The sequence below is a fragment of the Ornithorhynchus anatinus genome, chromosome 1 (assembly GCF_004115215.2).
Source record: "Ornithorhynchus anatinus isolate Pmale09 chromosome 1, mOrnAna1.pri.v4, whole genome shotgun sequence".
Taxonomy (NCBI): Eukaryota; Metazoa; Chordata; class Mammalia; order Monotremata; family Ornithorhynchidae; genus Ornithorhynchus; species Ornithorhynchus anatinus.
In genome coordinates this window covers 67,765,061-67,789,950 of record NC_041728.1, presented here as the reverse complement: position 1 = coordinate 67,789,950, position 24,890 = coordinate 67,765,061, and the positions used below count along the sequence as shown (strand labels likewise).

The window sequence follows — 24,890 nt, the reverse complement described above, 5'->3', positions numbered from 1 at the left end:
TGGGCCTGAGTGGCAGAAGGACCTGAGTTCTAATCCAGCCTCCTCCACTTGTCTGCTGTGACCTTGGGCAAGTTACTTCTCTGGGCCTCAGTTGCCTTATCTGTAAAATGGGGATTAATACTGGGAGCCCCATGTGGGACATGGACTGTGTCCAATCTGATCAGCTTTTATCTACCCCAGCGATTAGCACAGTTCCTGCTTAGCACAGCACTCAAATGCCATTAAAAAAATCCATCTTCTCTCCCCACTTGACTGTAAGCCTCATGCAGGACAGGGACGGTGTGTGATCTGATTATCTTGTTTCTACCCCACTGCTTAACAAAATGCTTGGCACACAGTATCACTTATTGCTATTATCAAGTGCCGTCAAGTCACTTCTGATTCATAGCCATTCTATGGATATATTTTCTCCAGCACGTCCTGTCTTCTGCCAAAATCCGTAACCTTGCTAATGGGTCTTCCGTTATCATTAGTGTGCACTAGTCAAATACTATTATCATCTATGTAATTATTATTGTTATTATTAAAACAATGCCTACAGTAACTTGAATGCAACCGTGGTTAGACAGGAAGGGGGGACCAAAAAACTAATAAATGGTCACAGTACCAGTCACTGCACGGGGAAGGCAACATCCCAAACCCCTTCTGGTTCACCACAATCACTGGATCAGCCCATGTTTAGGTCTTGTCTCGACCCTCCCATCAGGCGTCTGATACCAGAGACACTATAGCAGCAGAAGTTACTTCTGATAAAGTCACGATCTGCAAAATATTGACCGTGTGTGTGTGTGTGTGTGTGTGTGTGTGTGTGTACACATCACAATCTTTATTACTGTAGTGACGAGATTACTATAGGCTGATTCAAGTCCGGTGAATAGTCAAGGACTTCCTCTTGATGTCCAACCAGTGGTACTCTCCATCTTCCTCTTGGAAGTTAGATTTCCAGTGCTGGTCACTGCCCGGGGATGTTTTATTTCGGGCAAAATAAGACTCGTGTACATTCTACTTCAAAAGTCAGCTCAAGCTAACACATCTCTTCAAGAAAACTCAAGCTATTTCTATATCTGAAAGCACCTCGACATCAGCTTATAAAACCAGAATAAGAGGAGCTATTAATAAAGGTTGTTTCCTCATTAACGTGAATGCCGATGCATTACCGAACCTAGAAATTAGATATGATTACAATATGTTACATAACCTCGAATTACGATATGACATCTGCTCAGCAAGGTTTCTTAATACACAAAACTACACCCTCCTGGGTAAGCAGACAGGCTCACATGATTACCACACTACAGTCTTGAAACTAAATGAAAAACAAAAATCCAAAATTAAATTCAGGCATAATCCAAGCATGCTAGTCTTAACTGCATTCCCGGTCTTCTTCCGTATGAATTTCTTCCACATAATGCTTTGCAGGTTTAAACTTAACTCACCATATTTATCCACAGAATACTGGGCTGTAATTCTACATTCAAATCACTATTAGGAGAGAGCAGGGCCGGATCTTGGATTAGAGTGGACCGTGAGGAGGAAAAACGGCGAGCACAGTAATACTCTAAAATGTCATTTATTCAATCATATTTATTGAGCATTTACTGTGTGCCGAGTACTGTATTAAATGCTTGGGAGAGTATGATACCAAAATATACAGACATTCCCTGCCCACAACAAGCTTACAGACTAGAGGGCGGGGGACAGACAGTAATATATATTACAGATAAGTGCATAAGTGCCGTGGGGCTACGATGTTGGGGGGAGGGGGGGTGTTGATGAACAAACTGAGCAAGTCAGGACGACGCAGAATATTAATGATTTGAGTGGTTAAAAAAACGCATACCAATCCATCAAAATCTGGAACCATTTTTCCAGTCAATTAACTCAAAAAGGTTGGGAAATACTGTCATAAAAGACTAGGAAATATTGTCATAAAAGGTCTTTAACAGTATCCCGATGCACTAGCTATTTGGAACAGTCAGCGGTTGATTTCAACTCATTGTTCAGTACTGAACTTCAGGTAGATCCTGAACTAGTAACACCCAGGGTGCCTCCCAAAGTCAGAGATCTGACATCTTGCCAGAATATTATTAAAGTCCGTGATCCCCAGCTATGTTTTCAGGCTTTACTAAGATGCCAGGCTGTTGCCAACCACACTACCTTCTACTCCTCCCCTTGACCTGACCCCAAATGGAGCTAGGTAATGGGGTGATGTAAGAAACCCTGGCAATGAAATGGAGGTTGCCCAAAGTCACCCTGGATTTCCCAGAGAATCACCATTTGGTTTCGGTTTTTCGTTCCGAAGATGGGGGTGAACTTGAGGCTTTTGAGGGGGCGGAAACCCCTGTTGTGGATGCCAGAGGCACAAAAAAACCCTAGTTGAGCCCCAGACCAAGGAGGAGGAGAGAAACCCCCTGACCAGCTCTGGAGTCCAAGGGGAGAGGGGAAAAAAGTCCCTAGCTGGGCCCGGGAGGGCCCAAGCACAAAGCAGTGTGGCCTAGTGGAAAGAGCTCAGGCCTGGGAGTCAGAAGGATCTGGGTTCTAATCCCCGCTCCATCACTTGTCTGCTGCGTGACCTTGGGCCAGTCACTTTGCTTCTCTGTGCTTCAGTTGCCCCATCTGGAAAATGGGGATGAAGACTGTGAGCCCCATGTGGGGCGGGGACTGTGTCCAACCTGATTTGCTTGTATCTACCCTAATGCTTAATAACCATGCCTGCTTGGTGCAAAGTAAGTGCTTGACAAATATCTCCTATCAACCTCCACACAAAACAAAAACTTCTCACTCTACGCTTCAAGGCTCTCCATCACCTCGCCCCCTCCTACCTCTCCTCCCTTCTCTCTTTCTACCGCCCACCCCGCACGCTCCGCTCCTCTGCCGCCCACCTCCTCACCGTCCCCCGGTCTCGCCTATCCTGCCGTCGACCCCAGGCCACGTCGTCCCGCGGTCCTGGAATGCCCTCCCTCCCCACCTCCGCCAAACTAATTCTCTTCCCCTCTTCAAATCCCTTAAAAAAATTCTTAAAAAAGAAAGGGAGGGAGAGGAGCCCCCCCCCCAAGGCTGTGGCCCAGAAGGAATGGAAGGATCCCCCCAGCCTGGTCCTAATGGGAGCAGGAGCCCCACTCAAACCCCAGAGCCAGAATGAGACAAATGAACCACCTGCTTTGACCTCAGTCCGATGGAGTCAAGATAAGGTGCATCTCAGAGCCTCGGTGGATGAATGAGCTCTGGTCAAGGCTCCACCCACACCCGGACTTTGTGCCTGGCTCCGTTACCTGCCTCGCCCAAAAAGCTGTCAGGTTGGGTGCTCAGACCCATGTATTTCATCCCCACAGACCCTCTCTGCTGCTCTCTTCATCCCCTGATCTGCACACCGAGAGAAAGCGCAACTCCGGGAATCAAAACCTCTTACACATCTAGTGAGATACAGCCTTGAACAATGAAGGCATGAAAGAACACCTCCCCCTGGAGACTTTCCCAGATTGATTCTTAATCATCCCACTTTATACCCTCCCAACTCTCGGCTCCTTCCCTGCTCCCTAAGCACTTAAGTATCTTTCTGATGTCTTACTTTCTCTTGTCTCTAACTTCTTTTAGTGTCTGTGTCCCCCACTAGATCCTAAATTCATCGAAGGCATGGATTTACTAACTCTACCTTACACTCCCAACTGCTTAGTACACTGTTCTGCACATGGTAATGGTTCAATAATAATAATAAAGATATTTGTTAAACGCTTACCATGTGCCGGGCACCTTTCTAAGCGCTGGGGTAGATACAACATATTCATGTTGGATACAGTCACGTGGCACAACCTCATTACCTTTTATCTACCCCAGCACTTAGAACAGTGCTCTGCACATAGTAAGCGCTTAAATACCAACATTATTATTATTATTACAGTCCCTGTCTTACACAGGGCTCACAGTCTTAATCCCCGTTTTACAGATGAGGAAACTCAGGCATACAGAAGTTAAATGACTTGCTCAAGGTTGCACAGCAGACAAGTGGTGGAGTCGGAATTAGAACCCATGACCTTCTGACTCCCAGGCCCATGCTCTATCCACTGGGCCACGCTGCTCCTCTGTGAATACGAATGGTTGATGTGGACTGTTGGATTAGCAACAGTAAACTACCCTAGTTTACAATGACCCGGACTCAAGGTGCCCTTCTCAAGCAAAAGTTTCCAGAAGCCAAGGATACTATGGACAAATTAAAGGACAGCAGGTGGTAACCCAAATATGCGCAAAGGATTTTTTTTCACGGGCAGCGTGGAAAGGATTGTTGGTTGTCAGTTTCTTTTCGGCTCAAATCCTCACTCACTGCCAGCAGCATCATTTATAATAACCAAAGAAAACTTTACCTTTATAGAAAGACTATGGGTATAATCCCTTCCAACCCCTGGCACTACGAGTATATCCTAATTCCAGCTGAGTGTATGTGCCACTGAAATGGTCAGTGACCTTGGTGGGACAAAGGGAAAAGACGAAATAAAGCCGTGGAGAAGTAGCACGGCCTAATGGAAAGAGCATGCGAATCAGAGAACCTGGGTTCTAATCCTGGCTCTGTCACTTGCCTGCCATGTAGCCCTGGACAAACCACTTGCCTTTTCTGGGCTTCAGTTTCCCCAACTGTAAAATGGGGATTCAATACCTGTTCTCCCTCCTACTTAGATGGTGAGCCCCACATGGGAGTCCTAAGTGGGACAGGAGTTTTGTCTGGCCTGATCCATCAACCCATCGTATTTACTGAGTGCTTACTGTGTGCAGAGCACTGTGCTAAGCGCTTGTGAAAGTGCAACGTAACAGAGTTACTGGATACATTAACTTGTGTCTACCTCAGCACTTAGAAAATTAATGTTGGTATCTGTTAAGCGCTTACTATGTGCAGAGCACTGTTCTAAGCGCTGGGGTAGATACAGGGTAATCAGGTTGTCTCACATGAGGCTCACAGTCTTCATCCCCATTTTACAGATGAGGGAACTGAGGCATAGAGAAGTTAAGTGACTTGCCCACAGTCACATAGCTGACAAGTTGCAGAGCTGGGATATGAACCCATGACCTCTGACTCCCAAGCCCGGGCTCTTTCCACTGAGCCACGCTGCTCAAGCAAGAATAGTGCTTGACACAACAGCATGGCGTAGTGGATAGATCATGGGCCTGGGAGTCAAAAGGTCATGGCTCCACCACTTGTCTGTGTGGCCTTAGGCAAGTCACTTCACTGGACCTCAGTGACCTCATCTGTAAAATGGGGATTAAGACTGTGAGCTCCATGCGGGACAGGGCTGTGTCCGACCCAATTTGCTTGTCCCACCCCAGTGCTTAGTACAGTGCCTGGCACATAGTAAGCGCTTAACAAAGACCACAATTATCACTATTATTATAGTAAGCACTTAATTACCATAATCATCAAATGCTGCTTTCAGAAACACATTCCAGAGTGGTTGTGAAGTTAATAATGTTGGTATTTGTTGAGCGCTTCCTATGTGCCGAGCACTGTTCTAAGCGCTGGGGTAGACACAGGGGAATCAGGTTGTCCCACGTGGGGCTCACAGTCTTAATCCCCATTTTACAGATGAGGGAACTGAGGCACCGAGAAGTTAAGTGACTTGCCCAAAGTCACACAGCTGACAAGTGGCCGAGCCGGAATTCGAACCCATGACCTATGACTCCAAAGCCCGTGCTCTTTCCACTGAGCCACACTGCGACAGGTGACATGCCATCCACCCTACCGTACCAGCTTTGAGTAATCAATAATGGACAGGGGAATAGGAGGATTCCAATCAGCAGGCAGTCAATATCCGGCTCTCGAAGAAACCTTGGCCTCCAAAACTCTGTGGCCAACTCGGGGGATGGATATACCACGGTGGGGTGGCAGGTGGGTTTTACTACTGAATGCTTATTCTTTCCTGCCTTCCAAAACCTGGGATGGTGATGAATTTGTTGATGTGCCCTAAAAAAGTATCCAAATGAAAATAGTTCCTTTTGAGAAAGGGCAGGCTCAGCAAATTTCAAATTCAAGGGTTGATGCCTAAAGTGATTCCCTTAAGTGTGATTCAGGCATGCAAATGAATAGGGGCCCACATGCCAAAACCAAGAAAGTATAAATTCTACAAAAAAATGACAAGCCGAACCAAAAGCACCAGTACATACCCATTCAGATGACAGACACTGCCCTCAAATGTGTCGCTGGAATTGTCAATGGCTTTAAGTCTAGTGTCGACTAAAAGCTTTGACAGGCTAGTAGTTTGGGGGGGTTCATTTGCAATGCCCTTCTCTATCAACGGTGGTATAAATGGCCAGGTTCACTGCTTCGGTTTGCCAGAAGTTAAAGTATTCTGCCATGCAGCAGGCACGTTTCATCATCAGAGCTTCCTAACCACATAAAGTCGCTGCACAATACTTCAACATTTGCCAGAAATGTAAATTCAGTATGAGTAATATAATCCGTCACCAAAACTCCCCTCTCCTCTTTCCTTACAAAGGTCTATCAAATCCAGTCAATCCCATAAATGCTCTCCCATGCTCTCACTCAGGCACTTACCAGAAACAGTAAAATACTTAATGATCTTTAGCCCTGCTGTTTGTGCAAGAGCCTTTCATTAGCCAATACAGTAAAAGAAAAACAAAAACGCTTCTCTTCGCATACACGTACACAAAACTAGCAAAAATATTCCGCCTTCTCCGGGTTAGATTTTTCTGGTTGTTTTTTTCTTCTCTCTCCCTGTCTCTTTTTACTTTTTTTCCCCACCCATGCCCGCTGCCCTTCTCCTCCTCTCTCCCTGTAGCCCTTTACTTTTCTTCCCGTGTACTCCTTCGGTCTTCTCTGCATCCCTCTCGTCGGCTCTACTTTCGCTGCCTCGTGGCCTCCTCCCATCCATCACGCTCTCTATTTGCTACTGCTCCACTTGTCTGCCGTGTGGTCTCGGGCAAGTCGCTTAACTTTTCTGTGCCTCAGTGACCTCATCTGTAAAATGGGGATTAAAACTGTGAGCCCCCTGCGGGACAGGGACTTTGTCCAACCCGATTTGCGTGTATCCACCCCAGTGTTTAGTACAGTGCCTGGTACATAGGAAGCACTTAAATACCGTAATTATTATTATTACTTTCTTCCTCCTCATCCATATCTTGCCCCATTCTCAATTTACCTTTTCTCTGTTAACTGGTGCCCTTTCCCCTCAACCCCCCGAGACGTTTTCTCGTTGGCTCTTCCTCTTGGGTATTTCGTATGGCTCACTGACCTCATCTTCTTTCCCAACTTCTCCTCTTCCTAGCTCCTCCCGAATGCTTCCTCCCGGACCATTTAAGAATCATACCCAGTTGGACTACCGTATCCATTCTCCTCCCTGATCTCTCTGCCTTTAGCCTCCCCGACACTTAGTAGTAATAATAATGATGGCATTTAAGTGCTTACTGTGAGTCAAGGACTGTTCTAAGCACTGGGGTAGATACAAGCTAATAGGGCTGGACACAGTCCCTGTTCCACACCGGGCTCACAGTCTTCATCCCCTTTTGACGGATGAGGCAACTGAGGCACAGAGAAGTGAAGTGACTTGCCCAAGGTCACACTGCAGACAAGCGGCTGCTGCAGTCCAGACTCCATCTGCTGACCGAATCACCTTCCTGAACTGTCACTCGGCTCCTCAAAATCCTCTAATGTTTGCGCACCTCCCTCCACAACCATTCATTCATTCAACCGTATTTATTCAGCGCTTATTGTGTGCAGAGCACTGTATTAAGCACTTGGGAGAGTACAATACAACAGCAGACATATTCCCAGCCCACAATGAGCTGACAGTCAAGAGGGAGAGACAGACATTAATATATACAATTAAATAAATTACAGATTTATACATATGTGCTGTGGGGCTAGGAGGGAGGATGACTGAAGGAAGTTAGAGCAATGCAGAAGGGAGCTGGAGAAGAGTGCTTAATCAGGGAAGGTTTCTTGGGGGAGATGTGCTTTCAATCCAGCAAAGACTCGTTACCCTTGATTTCAAATCTTGCCATCGACTCGCCTCCATCCTATAAAGCATCTCTCCTCACCCACTGCCTCCTTGCTGACACCATTTACCCCCTCCAGACTGGTTCCTGGCCGTAACCTACTCTCATCTTGCCCGCCACTGGTCACCACCATCACCAGAGCCCGGATCCACCTTTTCCACTCAATCCGCCAGACTTCAGCCCTCCCCACCTTCAAAACCTTCCAAAAATCCCACCCCACCTCACAAGTCCTCCCTGAATAAATTACTAGCTCCCCAAATCTTGTCGACCCTCCGGCTGCCTTTTCCGCTTAGTGACCAATTTTTGCCCATCCTCAGCACCTGCACATATTAGAGCGAAAACTGCATTTATTATTATTTACTGTTGCTGAATATTCTGTCTCCCCCTCCTAAAGTCTAAGTTGCTTATGGAAAGCTCTAATCCTGGCTCCGCCACTTGTCAGCTGTGTGACTTTGGGCAAGTCACTTAACTTCTCTGTGCCTCAGTTACCTCATCTGAAAAATGGGGATTAAGACTGATAACCTTGTATCTCCCCCAGCTCTTAGAATAGTGCTTGGCACACAGTAAGCACTTAAGTATCTTCATCATTATTATTATTATGATTATTATAGTGAGCTCCTTGGGCTTTCGTCGTACTTCCAGAGGGCTTAGCATAGTGCCCTGCGCTCAGCAGGCACTCAAATACCTTATTACTACTATTACTAGTGGGAAGCGGTGGAAAGAAAAACATTTTCTAATGAAAAGGAAGCCTTTCCCACTGGCTCCACTCCAGCTGGTTGGCCCAGTTGGAGAGAAGTTGACCTCTCCGGGCCAAGTGACTGTTCCTGTTTTGGGGAAGACTCCGGGCTCCGCCGTTCCCAAAATTCAAGGAACTCAACTGCCCGGATCCCGTCGGCAGCCACTGCAGTGCAGTTCCCGGCACCTGGTCCTGCCACGCTGGACAACTGGCAGCAGGCGGGCAGACCGAGTGTCAGCCAGTATGTGACTTTGGGGAGGGGCATGGGGTGCAGGTTGGTGCTCTGACCCTGAAATTAAGCACTTTATATTGAAATTGATTCAAATCCACCTCCCGTCCCTTGTGGGATAAGGGACCCCTGCTTCATTTCCTTGTGTCCTTTTAATTTAACTACCCCAGGGCTTATTATGGTGCCCTGCACATTGTAAAATCGAAATCAGTGGTAATCCTGGTAATAATTAACCCAGTAAAAAAGGGGGGAGGACATCTCCTTTTCCCCCCATTTACTATCACAACTTTCAGGTAAGGTTTGACGCTGGGCACGGTACTGTCCTAAGTGCTGGGGAGAGCTTCCTCCCAGGCCCACTATCTGGGTGGTAGCTTATTTATCCTTTCATTTTGTCTTCCCAGCCCTTACCCATCAATTCTTATCTTCGATTTTTTTTCCATTTACATAGATGTCATAAACAAGGACGTTATCTGCAAGGAGTCTTCCCACTAAAACCAGCTTGACTTGTGCCTCCCGCCTGCCATATATACACCCGGAAAAAAAGGGAATGAAAAAGCAAAGTATAAAACTGGCCATTATACCAGTTTTTCTAGGAAACAACCAAACGAAAACTCATATAAGGGCTTTAGTCAACCATTTCACTTACATCTGAAAATGAAAAATGCTAAATTTAATTTTGAAGGAAAACGGAGGCGTCAGAGCAAACTAAGTATCAAAATAACCAGATCTAATCAAGTTGAACTCTTCTACGAACTCTTTTTAAATGTTTGGAATGTGAATTATCCATTTTGCAAATGGTGTATTGATATTCTTTGAAAATTAAAGACAAGAAAATGGACCACTTAGCTGAAAGTGAATACAAGAGACTGACAGCAGTTAGCAGAGCATGGGCCAAGTTCTACTCAGACTTCCATTTCATTCATTCAATCGTATTTATTGAGCGTTACTCTGTGCAGAGCGCTGTACTAAGCGCTTAGAATGTACAATTTGGCAACAGAGACGATCCCTGCCCAATAATAGACTTTACCGCTCCATCACTGACCCATCGATCCTATTCTCCGATACTCCTGATATCTCTGGCTCGGACAGATCCTTTATCGAGAACGCTGCTGAATCATGCTGTAAGTCGAGATTTGGTGACGTCCATTTGCGATACACCATACAACTCTGGCGCTCCACACTCAGACCCTCATTTGAACAAGGTTCCAGAAGAAGGCTAGTACATCCCATCTCGAAGAAAGTCACTTTCACAAGACTCCAGGACGGAATATGGCTGGCCCTTCAATACTACTTACTAAGGCACTCAACGTCCAAAATGAGATAGAGTCGAAGCACGAAAACGCTGAAAATAGCAGACGTAAAAGTAATTTCAATAATAGCCTGAAGCTGCCTCACCTAAGTGAACCTTTAATTAGAAACTGAACTTTATGTAATTACAAATGCCTTCTGCAAGGAACACCCTGAACGCCCATACCAGCGTGAAGCGGCGTGATTTACCCCAAACTAATTTTTAAAACTACCTACACCGAAGTCGCTTAGAAAAACAAAAAAAAAAATTGTGGAAAAACAGCCAAAAATGGCATTTGAATTCAGAGCAAATACTGCATTTTGAATTTAAGCCTAATTGTGCTTATGCTTTAGAAAGGTCCAAGTGTCTACTACATACACACAAAGAAATATCCTGTGTTTCCAATCGTTGGTTGGAATGCCCAAATAGATGTTCAAATACACTCCTTCCCCTTCTCTCCACTTCTACAAAGTAGGCATCTAGAAATAAAACATGCTATTTTGGTTATTTATAATAGAAGATCAAGAAGATGCTGTACTAATGAATGTTTAATTTCAAAACTGCTGCATAATCACTATGAAAGTGACAGCATTTCCTTTTTATCAGCTGTCACGACCAGGATTCCTTTAGAAAAGTGGGTAGGGAATGTGTCCGTTGTATTATTACATTATACTCTCCCAAGTGCTTAGTACAGTGCTCTGCACTCAGTAAGCACTCAATAAATACAACTGACTGACTGAAAGGTCTTCTTATTTTTAATATTTCAAAAGTATCACATTAGAACAGCTTGGTAGGATATAAAATACTGAATGTGCTAAAAAGTTTCACACACTAAAATTCTGTGAAGCTTTATCTGAGATTTTATGCCTTGTCCACTGTGATGACTGCCATGACAGAGCCCTTTGAGTAAAGCACGAAGAACTGCCCTAAAAGTTAGATACTTCAAATCTCTTAGGAGTGACATAAACAATGTCAGCTGTACTCTAACGGTATTTAGAGGTGATTTTGTCAGTTACAAAGATATTCATCTAAAATTCAAAATGAGGAAGCTCAATGAAGAGTTCACCAATATTAGAAGGTTGGGTTGTAATACAAAATATTCTTATTCAAGTTTTTTTTTTAAATGCTACTTGTTAAATGGTTACTACGGGCCAACCCCCAGACTAAGCGCTGGGGTGGGCACCTCTTCCAAGAGTTTAGTACAGTGCTCTGCACACAGTAAATGCTCAATAAATATGACCGAATGAATGCATACAAGATAATCAGGCTGAACTCAGTCTAGGTTGATGAAGTAACCGAGGCACAAAAGTTAAGTGACTTGCCCAAGGTCACGGAGCAGGCAAGTGGCGGAGCTGGGATTAGAACCTAGGTTCTTGGGCTCCCAGACTCGTATTCTTTCCACCAGGCCACACTGTTTTGTCATGAACAAATTTTACCCATACTTTATTCATCTTTTTTAATGAGTTTTCTTCATAGCTGGTGGAGTTACCTATGAAAACTGCTCGGGTGTAAACCCAGTGGGGTTAATTAAAGAAGACGGTTGACTTTTTCAAGGCTCTTTCTATTAAAGGTTTCCTTTACGTAACTGTTGAAAATAATTTAATGAAATCAATCAATGCTGTCTGAAAAATGGAATATGTTACATTACAAACCAATTTTTCCTCAAACTTTCCAAAAAAAAAAATTACCCCTGGACCAAGATCAAGTGTAAAAAGCTGAAGCCAAAGAAAACTTTGAGAAACTTATAAGCAAATGAAAAGTGGGCTTTAAAAATAAACTGCCTTTTTAAATCAAATTTCTAATCCACTGGAACGAAAAAAAAAAACTTTGAAAGAGAAGGATCTATTCAGCTCATAAAAAGCTAATTATTCAATCATTTAATCTATGATTCTTATGGTTTTTAGTTTCAAGCTAAGTGCAGCTGCATACTAAAGCTGGACATGATCCAAATTTTAAATTTTGCCTTGGAAATTAATCCCCCCCCTTTAAAAAATCATTTTTTTTTAAAAGCAGGAAAGAATTAGTACTCCATGCACTGAAAAATGACCCGATTAGTTTAGTCGATATATTGGAAGTCGGTGCTCCCTCATTTCTTTGAAACGATGGGCTCCGGTGTGCTGCCCAGTTAAGATGGCTCACCAAAATTTACTGCCCAACATTAGCACTTTAAAATTTTTATGATAAATAAGGAATAAATCAAGGCCGTAGCAGATGGACAAGTTTTTAGTAAAGCCCATGTATTCAGACCGGGAATAAGCTCCCGCAGCGGACACTAAAGGTCCATCAGTTAGACTCTCAATGCGGGCCGGAGACTGGTCGGTGAATGATTGGTTCAGCCTTAAGTTTTCCAAAGGAGGGATGCGACTAGACGGCCGCTTCCCTCGTCGGGAGGGACCACCGAGCCTCCGTCTGGGGATTTCGGGTCCGAGAACTTGTGCGATGATAGCCATTTCCACCGCTGCCGCTTGCCTTCCTTCGACCCTGGCCGGTCACGTTCCCACCGAGGCCAAGGGATGCAACCGATGGATGAGTCGGCAGGCGGGGCGTGCCAGAGCGAGGGACCCATTCATTCAGTAGTATTTACTGAGCGCTTACTATGTGCAGAGCACTGTTCTAAGCGCTTGGAATGTACAATTCGGCAACAGAAGAGACCATCCCTGCCCAGTGACGGGCTCACACTCTAAACGGGGGAGACAGGCAGCACAGCAAAATAGTACAAAACAAAAACAAGACATCATCCAGGTAAATAGAATCAAGGAGATATGCACCTCATTAACAAAATAAATAGGGTAATAAATAATACATACAAATGAGCACAGTGCTGAGGGGAGGAGAAGAGCAGAGGGAGGGGGGTGGGGGAGCAGAGGGAAGGGGGGGGTTCAATCTGGGAAGGCCTCCTGGAGGAGGTGAGTTCTCAGTAGGGCTTTGAAGGGGGGAAGAGAGTTAGTTTGGTGGATGTTGGACCCGCTTACACCCCAACTACTGATGCGGTGCCAGAGCACGAGTCGGGCAATCGGATTTACTGAGTGCTTACCGTGTGCAGAGCACTGTACTAAGCGCTTGGGAGAGGACAATTGACAAGAAATCCCTGCCCGCCACGAGCTTACAGTCGACAGTCACCAAAATCCAGTAGGTGGGTCACTGTGGTAGCCACTGCCGAGACTAAAAGCCAGGGAATAATAATAATAATGATAATGTTGGTATTTGTTAAGCGCTTACTATATGCAGAGCACTGTTCTAACCGCTGGGGTATTCATTCAATAGCATTCATTGAGCGCCTACTATGTGCAGAGCACTGTACTAAGCGCTTGGAATGGACAAATCGGTAACAGATAGAGACAGTCCCTGCCCTTTGACGGGCTTACAGTCTAATCGGGGGAGACGGATACAGGGTCATCAGGTTGTCGCATGTGAGGCTCCCAGTCTTCATCCCCATTTTACAGATGAGGTAACTGAGGCCCCGAGAAGTGACATAGCTGACAAGTGGCAGAGCTGGGATTCGAACCTATGACCTCTGACTCCCAAGCCCGGGCTCTTTCCAAGTTTTGGGATTTCTGCTGGATGTGCCCACCTTCCAAAATGTCCTGGGGAGGGAAGGGGGAGAGTCCTTTCAATTAGAAATCTTCGCCTCAGATGGTGTAGCCTCAGTGAGGCCAAGTGGGACTAGAACCCGGGTCCCCTGGGAACCCCAGAGCAGGGTTATTTCCCCTAGCCCAACAGCAGGGCTATTGACTAAATACCGTAACGCAATATGAGGTGTACTTATGTGAGTTTAATTAGACTGTTGCCACACACGAGCAAGCGCGCAATAAACACTCTAGCTACCACTACTGCCGTAACATTTGCTATCAGTCATTCATTCGTATTTATTGAGCACTTACCGTGTGCAGAGCACTGTACTAAGCGCTTGGAATGTACAATTCGGCAACAGAATTGAGATTGGGGCCTATCACCTAGGTCAGCACCCTCGTTTCTGCTATGGAGTATGGTTTCGCCACGCATTTTGGCTAGAACACGACGTCGGGATTAGGGCATCGTCTTCCCTCCAGCCACGTGTGGCCGGATAGAGTGGGTCACGGTGCCAGAAGAAGCAGATGCGCACATGTGTGCTTTTGGAGACGGGGTTAAGTACCACGGCATGCGTCTTCCTTCACGGGGGGTTTCTCAAGAACATAAACCACCCCCCCTCCCCGCCCCACATTGGAGACACGGATATAGTTTTACATTGAGTTGGGAGTTCAATCTTAGAGCTGCCTAGTGGAGCATCACCACATTCAAGACCAGAGGAACAGGGCATAAGTAGCAGGGAAATAAAATACGCTGAGCAAGTTTTATAGTTAAGATGTTAAAAGGTTAAGTAGCGTTTTAAAAGCAACCCAAGGTTTTAGTCCCACAATTTCCTAATGGAATACAATTAAAGAAACTCTAAACAACGAAAAATTCAAACCCCAAGCCTCAATAAGTAGATAAATCAAAACCACGATAAAATTTTGCCATTGGAAGGAAAATAAATGGTCTGAAAGCTTTTATTTATTAAGAACCTGAAAGGCAATTTAGAGACTGGAGCTGAGGGTACAGCCAAGTTCTTCTAAGCTACGCCAGTGCCTTGCTGTTTAACCTTAGAGAGAGTCATTTTCATAGACTGTAAGTTCCCCACCTTGAAAACGGGCACAATACCAGCCACGGCCTTACCTCGCTGGAATATTGTGAGGAATGAGATGTCCGTTAAGCCTTTTGAATTCGGGGGAAGAGTTTCTCATAAAAAGCACTCCAGCGTCTTTTAAAAATCCTCACCGCCCTTCCAACCAGGCGCAGCTGTAATGAACTTGGTTAAAAAGGTAGCCTTCCTTCGACAGAACATATTGTTCTGAAGTCTTGGATAAGCAGGACGCTCGTAGGTAAGGCTGCTGTTCTTCAGCGGCGCAACAAGCTGCAAGATTTTCTTATTTCCACAGGCTCGCTTTCCGACTCTCTTTCCTTTGTTGAATCCCTGACTATTTCACTTCCTAAAGAAGGCAGACACTCCACACACCTTTAGAGAAAGGAGTCTATCTTACGGAGCTTTAAGTAGGGTGCCATATTTTGAAACCAGTTTCTTTCCCTTCCTTACCAAAAAAACCCAACTTTGAAGAATCGGTTAATATAGACAAAATTTCCGTCCTATCCAAGCTCTCTGGTTGCATAAATGATTTCTACTTCTGAGAATTCAAAACGCAGATATGATCACCATAAAGAAGACAGTCATGTGTGGAATTTCTGCCTTAAGGTACCACGGAAAAGATGGAAGACAAAGAATGTCTGAAGTTTAGAGACTCAACTTCATCAATTCCTTTGATCAACCAACAGGTCCCGAACCTCCACTAATTGGCCTCTTGAAAAACTAAAACAAATGTGAAAGTTTAACGTGCACAGGTAGAAAGAACGATCTCCAAGAAACGCTAACCCAGAAACAATAACATTCAGACACGACACCCGACAGAAACCACTCTTAATGGGGCAAGAGCTGCTGCTGACATGAGAGGAAAGGGGGCTTAGCACTGAAAAACAGGGAATTCTGCAGCCTTACAAGTCTGAGAACTCAATTCCTTTTCACCAATTCACCGTTTGATGTTTTATACGGGATGAAACACAGCAGGATAGGGAATCAAATCGTTATAAAATGAGACATCTTCCAGATTCTTTTTTGTTGAGATAACGGCACCAATTAGAACCAAAAATAGGACTTAAAAAAAAGCCTAAACTTGTCAGCATTTTCTAAGCCCCAAATTTGACCCACTTCTTCCTCTCAACCATTATCACCATCTCACACTCGGTCCTAAAATCCATCTCCATAAAAACAACCGCTTGAACCACTCTCCATCCTTGATTTTACTGAAATTTCAAGAACAATACTCATCGCGCTCATGAACAATCCTCATAAACCTCCTGAAATGTCCACTTGCAAGACGCCAACAGGAAAGAAAAAAAGGGACCAGATGATGAGAAACATTAACACCCTTTCAAGACATCTAGATGAATACCGGCGCTGGCTTGCATGCAAGGAGTAACTGCTCCCTAATTTCCAAACTCTAGGGGAGTAGAAAACACCAAGACTTTAAGAAAGGCCTATCAGTTTTGCTGCTTTTGTTGTTCAGGTTCAGCGCTGAGCCTTAATAAGGGGGATTTTAAAAACGAATGGCTGAAGCTAGTTCCGAATACCAGCAGAGGGAGGATACGGCAATCTTGAAGCCAAAAAGGAAAGTGGAAACGATGCAGAAAATAAAACTTTTAATTTAGAGAGGAAAAACCCCAAGCTCTCATTGAGCGACCAACTCCTCAAGATGTCCTGAAGATATTCCTTCAATAATAATAATAATAATGTTGGTATTTGTTAAGCGCTCACTATGTGCAGAGCACTGTTCTAAGTGCTGGGGTAGGCACAGGGGAATCATGTTGTCTTAATCCCCATTTTACGGATGAGGGAACTGAGGCACAGAGAAGTTAAGTGACTTGCCCACAGTCACACAGCTGACAAGTGGCAGAGCGGGGATTCGAACCCATGACCTCTGACTCCAAAACCTGTGCTCTTTCCACTGAGCCACGCTGCTTTCACGATATGGCTTTTGTGGGGGGTTTTCCTTTTGTTTCAATCACCTGAACAAAAGAGTTTTGGCTAAAGGGAGTCTGCCCGGGATTCTTACTTGTACTCTGGCTTCCGATCTGCAGGTAAAGGTGGGGGGTAACAGGAAAATAATGTTGGTATTTGTTAAGCGCTTACTATGTGCATAGCACTGTTCTAAGCACTGGGGGGATACAAGGGGATCAGGTTGCCCCACATGGGGCTCACAGTTTTAATCCCCATTTTACAGATGAGGTACTGAGGCCCAGAGAAGTTAAGTGACCTGCCCAAAGTCACACAGCTGGCAAACGGTGGAGCCGGGATTAGAACCCATGACCTCTGACTCCCAAGCCCGGGCTCTTTCTACTGAGTCACGCTGAGATATTCGGGCTCAAAATGCTAGGTGAAAAACATCAGACTTCCAAAAGAAAAAGAGCTGAAGGCAGCACCATCCCCTTAAGAAGTAGCAGGACAAAGCAGGTTCACCGTGCCAACCAGCAAGTAAACGGGGGTCCAGAAATCAATCAGGCCATCAGTGGGGATGAACTGAAAGCCTATGTGCAGAGCACTGTACTAAGCGCTTGGGAGAGGACGATACAACAGAACCGCAGAATGAGCAGACCCCGATCCCCGTCCACAATGAGCTTGGAGTCTAGAAATTGCTGAGGGCACGTGTGACAGCCAGGCATTTCTGGGATTTGATCGACAAAGGATGGGATGGGATGGGATGGGATGGAATGGGATGGGAAGGGAAAGGAAGGGAAAGGGAAGGGAAGGGAAGGGATAGGAAGGGAAGGGATAGGAAGGGAAGGGATAGGAAGGGAAGGGATAGGAAGGGAAGGGATAGGAAGGGAGATGTTTCTCCCAAAAAGGGGTGTGTGTATATGCTTGACTCCCCCAAAGGAGGTGGGTGTGTGCCTAGGTGTGTGCGTGTCTCTCCCGAAGGAGGGGGTGAAGGGGTGTGCCTAGGTGTGTGTCTCCCCCAAAGGGGGGCTGCCTATGTTTGTGTCTCCCCCAAAGAGGGTTTGTGCATGTGTATGTCTGTGTGTGTATCTCCCAAAGAGGGTGTGTATGTGTGTGTGTGTATATATCTCTCTCATGTCTATGTGTGTGTATATATCTCCAAAAAAGGATATGTGTGTGTGTCTGTATGTCTGTGTGTATATCTCCCAAAGGGGATGTGTATGTGTGTGTATCTCCCAAAGAGGGTGCGTGAATATCTCCCAAAGAGGGTGCGTGAATATCTCCCAAAGAGGGTGCGTGAATATCTCCCAAAGAGGGTGCGTGAATATCTCTCAAAGAGGGTGCGTGAATATCTCAAAGAGGATGCGTGACTATCTCCCAAAGAGGGTGCATGACTATCTTAATAAATACTATTGAAATACTATTGAATATCTCCCAAAGAGGGTGCGTGACTATCTCCCAAAGAGGGCGCGTGTGCCTGTATAATAATAATAATGTTGGTATTTGTTATTTCCTTACTATGTGCAGAGCACTGTTCTAAGCACTGGGGTAGCTTTACAGGGTAATCAGGTTGCCCCACGTGAGGCTCACAGTCTTCATTCCCATTTTCCAGTTGAGAGATCTGAGGCCCAGTGAAGTGACCTGCCCACACCTACACAGTAGACAAGTGGCAGAGCCGGGATTCGAACCCAGGACCTCTGATTCCCAAGCCCGGGCTGTATGTCTGTGTGGGTATATCTCCCAAAGAGGGTGTGCGTCTGTCTATGCGTGTGTACCTCCCAGAGGGTGTATGTGGGAAGCAGCGTGGCTCAGGGGAAAAGAGCCTGGGCTTGGGAGTCAGAGGTCATGAGTTCGACTCCCGGCTCTGCCACTTGTCAGCTGTGTGACTGCGGGCGAGTCACTTCACTTCGCTGTGCCTCAGTTCCCTCATCTGGAAAATGGGGATTAACTGTGAACCTCCCGTGGGACAACCTGATGACCCTGTATCTCCCCCAGCGCTTAGAACAGTGCTCTGCACATAGGAAGCGCTTAACAAATACCAACATTATCATTATTATTATCTCTCAAAGGGGGTGTGTGTATACAAGCTGACAAGCAGCCCCTACATGCAAAAACAGAGGTGGGGGAGAGGCGACACCCACACATCCACCCCAACAAAAGGGTCCCGGCGCTCGGTTCCCGTCATGTCCTCTCCGCAGCGCTTAGCACAGAGCTGTGCCCCCATAAAGAGCGGGGAGGGAGGGCGGGAAAAGGTTGTGCCCTCTGTAGGCCCGGTGGGAGGGAGGATAAGGGGGTGCCACACTGGGGGAGGGGGGTGCCAGAGAAGCAGCGTGGCTCCCGAGGTCGTGGGTTCTAATCCCGGCTCCGCCACTTGTCTGCTGTGTGACCTTGGGCCAGTCACTTCACCGGGCCTCAGTGACCTCGTCTGTAAAAATGGGGATTCAAAAAAAAAAAAATCTGAGCCCTACGTGGGACAACCTGATCACCCGCTCTCTCCCCTTTCAGCGCTCAGAACAGTGCTCGGCACATAGTAAGCGCTTAAATACCATCATTATTATTATGGGGGGGGGGGGTGCCGGAAAAGCAGTACGGCTCCACAGCAAGAGCCGGGGCTTGGGAGTCCCAGGGCGCGGGTTCTAATCTCCCCTCTCCACCTGCTGGGTGACCTTGGACCACCCACTTCACTTCTCTGGGCCTCAGTCCTCATCTATAAAAATGGGGATTAAAAAAATAAAATCTGAGCCCTACGTGGGGCAAGATGATCAGCCTGTATCTCCCCCCGCCAGTGCTCAGTGCTCTGCACATAGTAAGCGCTTAACCAACACCATCATTATTAACGGGGGGGTGCCAGAGAAGCAGCGTGGCTCCGTGGTAAGAGCCCGGGCTTGGGAGTCGGAGGTCGTGGGTTCTAATCCCACCTCTCCGCCTGCTGGGTGACCTTGGGCTAGTCCCTTCAGTTCTCTGGGCCTCAGTGATCTCCTCTGCAAAAGGGGGGTGAAGACTGTGAGCCCCACGGGGGCCCACCTGATGGCCTGGCATCTCTCCCAGCGCTGAGGGCAGTGCTCTGCACCTAGTAAGGGCAGGTGGCTCCGTGGAAAGAACACGGGCTTGGGAGTCAGAGGTGACGGGTTCGAATTCCAGCGCTGAGAACAGTGCTCGGCACAGAGTCAGCGCCTCACAAACACCAACATTATTAATTCCGGCTCTGCCACTTGGCAGCTGGGTGACCGTGGGCAAATCACTCTACTTCTCTGTGCCCCAGTTGCCTCATCTGTTAAATGGGGATGAAGCCTGTGAGCCTCACATGGGACAACCTGCATCTCCCCCAGCGCTTAGAACAGTGCTCTGCGCCTAGTCAGCGCTTAACAAATACCAACATTGTGATTATTAACAGATACCGTCGATAACTTCTCTGTACCTCAGTGACCTCCTCGACCTCATCTGTAAAATGGGGATGAAGACTGTGAGCCTCACGTGGGACCACCTGAGAAGCAGCGTGGCGCAGTGGAAAGAGCAAGGGCTTCGGAGTCAGGGCTCATGAGTTCGAATCCCAGCTCTGCCACTTGTCAGCTGTGTGACTGTGGGCAAGTCACTTAACTTCTCTGGGCCTCAGTTACCTCATCTGTAAAATGGGAATTAAGACTGTGAGCCCCACGTGGGACAACCTGATTCCCCTGTGTTTACCCCAGCGCTTAGAACAGTGCTCGGCACATAGGAAGCGCTTAACAAATACCAACATTACTATTATTACCACCTGGCTCTCCCCTAGCGCTCCGAAGAGTGCTCTGCACATAGTCAGCACTTAAATATCAACGTTATGCTTATTAACAGACACCGTTAAGTGCTCTGGGGCTCAGTGCCTTCATCTGTAAAATGGGGATGAAGCCTGTGAGCCTCACGTGGGCCCCCCTGCCTCTCCCCCAGTGCTTAGAACAGTGCTCTGCACCTAATCAGTGCTTAATAAATACCAACATTACGATTACTAACAGACGTCTTTGTTAGGTGCTTTAAGCCTCAGTGCCCTCATCTGCAAAATGGGGCTGAAGCCTGTGAGCCTCACGTGGGACCTCCTGCCTCCCCCCCAGCGCTTAGAACAGTGCTCTGCACCTAGTCAACGCTGAATAAATACCAACATTATGATTATTAACAGACACCGTTGTTAAATCCTCTGGGCCTCAGTGACCTCTGTAAAATGGGGATGAAGCCTGTGAGCCTCACATGGGACCCCCTGCCTTCCCCCCAGCGCTTAGAACAGTGCTCTGCACCGAGTCCGCGCTTAACAAATACCAACACCACGATTACTAACAGACCCCCTTGTTGGGTGCTTTAGGCCTCAGTGCCCTCATCTGCAAAATGGGGATGAAGCCTGTGAGCCTCACGTGGGACCCCCTGCCTCCCCCCCAGCGCTTAGAACAGTGCTCTGCACCGAGTCCGCGCTTAACAAATACCAACACCACGATTACTAACAGACCCCCTTGTTGGGTGCTTTAGGCCTCAGTGCCCTCATCTGCCAAATGGGGATGAAGCCTGTGAGCCTCACGTGGGACCTCCTGCCTCCCCCCCAGCGCTTAGAACAGTGCTCTGCACCGAGTCCGCGCTTAACAAATACCAACACCACGATTACTAACAGACCCCCTTGTTGGGTGCTTTAGGCCTCAGTGCCCTCATCTGCAAAATGGGGCTGAAGCCCGTGAGCCTCACGTGGGACCCCCTGCCTCCCCCCCAGCGCTTAGAACAGTGCTCTGCACCGAGTCAACGCTGCATAAACACCAGAGCCGAGGGGGAGGGAGGGGACACTGACCTTCTTGAGGGCGGGGACGAGCAGCCCCCTCCACTTGGGCGCGTTGTCCTCGCAGAAGAAGTCGTACTGCAGCTGCGGCGCCTGCATGGTGCCTGCAGGCCGCACCGCGCAGCACCGGAGCGGGTTGGGGGAGGGGGAAGGACTAGCCCCGGAGGAGGGAAGGGGTCGGGTCCGGCCAACCGGGCCGGGAGGAGCAACGAGGAGGAGGGAGAAGAGGAGGAGGAGCAGCAGCAGCAGGAGGAGGAGGGGGCGGCGGAGACATCCCGCACCTCCCCTCCCCCCACTCCGGGGTCGGCTCCACCGTGCACCCCCCGCCCGGCCCGGCCCGGCCCTTGGCGGGCGGGGGCCGCTAAACGTTGTGCACCGGCGCCGAGTGCGAGGTCGGTGCAAAAGGCAGCTCGGTGCAAGAGCGAGCTCTGCAAAGCTTCCTCGTTGCGAGCGCCGCCGCGCATGCGCCCCGCCGCGCCCCGCCTTCCGGCCTCCGGGTTTTCCCGGCGACCCGGGAGGGCGCGGCCCCGGTGAGCATGCGCGGCCGCCGCTCCGGATTCCCCGGCCTCCGGGTTTTCCCCGACGCCCAGGGCCGGAGGGGGAGGGCGCGGCGCTCCGGCCGCGGGCGGAAGAGTCCACGCTGAGGGGACGGCGGGGGGGGGGGACGCCGGAGACTGTCGTCAATGCGCGGGTCCAGAAAGGGTGGGGACCCCTGCCTTTTTATGGCGTCCTTTTTCTCCCTCCTCTTATTGACACCCAAGCGTTGACAGGAGGGTCGATGGCTCCAGTCCTTCTGCCCCAGGGCCAACCCCGCGGCCGTCCCCCCCCCCACGGCCGGGCTGAGTTGGTTCGTCCGGCCGGCCTCAGCGCGCGCGCGCGCCTTCCCGCCCTTTGGCGCCTCGCGCCTTTGGCCCTCACGTGACCACCCCCCCCCGCCCTCTCCCCATTGGCTCTGTGCGTCCCCCTCCTCCTTATTAATCATAATTATCCTAATAATAATATCCTGATATTCATCAAGTATTTATTAAGCTCTTACTAGGGGCCAAGCACCTTTCAAAGCACTGGGGCACCAAGGTCATCAGGTGCCCCCCCCCCCATGGGGCACCCAGGCTTCATCCCCATTTGATGGATGGGGTCACTGAGGCCCAGAGAAGGGAAAGGACTGGCCCAAGGTCACACAGCTGACAAGTGGCGGAGCCCAGGAGGTGCTCCTGTTCGGACGAAGCCCCGAAAGGGGGTCGGTCCAAGGGCCCTGGCCGGTTTTCCGCAGGACTGGCCGCCCTGGATGCCTTGGAGGCCCAGGATTCCCAGCATGCTCTGGGTTCCCAGCATGCCCTGCGTGGTGTCTCTTGGCCTCACTTTGCTAATGATAATGTTGGTATTTGTGAAGCGCTTACTATGTGCAGAGCCCCATTCTAAGCGCTGGGGGAGATCCAGGGTCATCAGGTGGTCCCACGTGAGGCTCACAGTCTTCATCCCCATTTGACAGAGGAGATAACTGAGGCCCAGTGAAGTGACTTGCCCCCAGTCACACAGCTGACAAGTGGCGGAGGTGGGATTAGAACCCACGACCTCTGACTCCCAAGCCCCGGCTCTTTCCACAGAGCCACGCTGCGGTATTTGGTAAGCGCTTACTAAGGGCAGAGCCCTGTTCTAAGCGCTGGGGGGGGGATACAGGGTGATCAGGATGTCCCACGTGGGGCTCACAGTTAATCCCCGTTTTCCAGATGAGGGAACTGAGGCCCAGAGAAGTGAAGTGACTTGCCCACAGTCACACAGCTGACAAGCGGCAGAGCGGGGATTAATGATCATAATAATGTTGGTATTTGTTAAGCGCTTACTCTGTGCAGAGCACTGTTCTAAGCGCTGGGGTAAATACAGGGTCATCAGGCTGTCCCACGTGAGGCTCACAGTTAATCCCCATTTTCCAGATGAGGTCACTGAGGCACCGAAAAGTGAAGTGACCTGCCCACAGTCACCCAGCTGGCAAGCGGCAGAACCAGAATTCAAACCCATGACCTCTGACTCCCAAGCCTGGGCTCTTTCCACTGAGCCACGCTGCTTCTCTTCACTTTACCCCTCACTTTACTTTTTAGAAAAGCAGTGTGGCTCTGTGGAAAGAGCTCGGACTTGGAAATTAGAGATCATGGGTTCTAATCCCCCCTCTGCCGCTTACCAGCTGTGTGACTTTGGGCAAGTCACCAACATTATTATTACTATGCGCCATGCGTTGTTCTAAGCGCTGGGGTAGATACAGAGTAATGGGGTTGTCCCACGTGGGGTTCACAATTTTAATCCCCATTTTACAGATGAGGCAACTGAGGCACAGAGAAGTGAAGAGACTTGCCCAAGGTCACGCAGCAGACAAGTGCCAGTGACACGTCCTCCGACTCCCAAGATCATCCTCTTGCCACTACTAATGCCCCCGGCAGCAGGTAATGTAGCAGAAGTGCATTAAGCCTTAGTTTATTATTATTAATAATATTAATGGTATTTATCACACCATTATACAAATTATACCATTATAATAGTAATAATAATGATGGTATTTGTTCAGCGCTTACTCTGTGCCAAGCACTGTTCTAAGCACTGGGGTAGATACAAGGTGAGCAGGTCGTCCCACGTGGGGCGCAAAGTCTTCATCCCCATTTTACAGATGAGGGAACTGAGGCACAGAGAAGTGAAATGAATTGCCCAAGGTCACACAGCTGACAAGTGGCGGAATCGGGATTAGAACCCACAACCTCTGACTCCCAAGCCCGGGCTCTTTCCACTAAGCCACTTCTCTGCTCTACAAATACCATCATTATTATTATTAGTTAAGCGCATACTCTGTCCTGAGCACTGTTCTAAGCGGTGGTGAAGAATAAAAGGGAAATAAAGCTCCCCTCCCTCGTTTTCGACTCCTTTATTCTCTGATGCCTCCTTCCTGCCTGCAAACATGCTCGCTTTTCCCTTTTAATTCCAAAATTTCCACCGCCCTTCCCAAGTGATTCCATTGCCCCTCGTCCAACTCCCTCCTTAATCCGCTACGATCTGATTTCGGCCCTGTTCCCTCCACTGAGGCTGCCCTTTCCGTCGGATTCTCTCCTATAATAACAATAACAATAATGTTGGTATTTGTTGAGCGCTTTCTATGTGCCCAGCACTGTTCTAAGCGCTGGGGTACATACAAGGTGGTCAGGTGGTCCCCCGTGGGGCTCACAGTCTTCATCCCCATTTTCCAGGTGAGGTCACTGAGGCCCAGAGAAGTTAAGTGAGTGTCCCAAAGTCACACCGCTGACAAGT

At 48.1% G+C, this 24,890-nt stretch overlaps 1 protein-coding gene across 2 annotated transcripts in view; it reads right to left on the bottom strand.

The window, feature by feature from the left end:
* The window catches only part of SOS1 (SOS Ras/Rac guanine nucleotide exchange factor 1), a 189,703-nt gene extending 167,830 nt beyond the window's left edge, over window positions 1-21,873 (bottom strand). For both annotated transcript variants that reach the window (XM_029058905.2, XM_029058907.2), the window contains exon 1: window positions 21,615-21,873. In XM_029058905.2, the coding sequence (XP_028914738.1) occupies window positions 21,615-21,701 (87 nt within the window). In that variant the 5' untranslated portion in view covers window positions 21,702-21,873. The remainder of the gene's footprint in view (window positions 1-21,614) is intronic.
* Window positions 21,874-24,890: the final 3,017 nt, after the last annotated feature.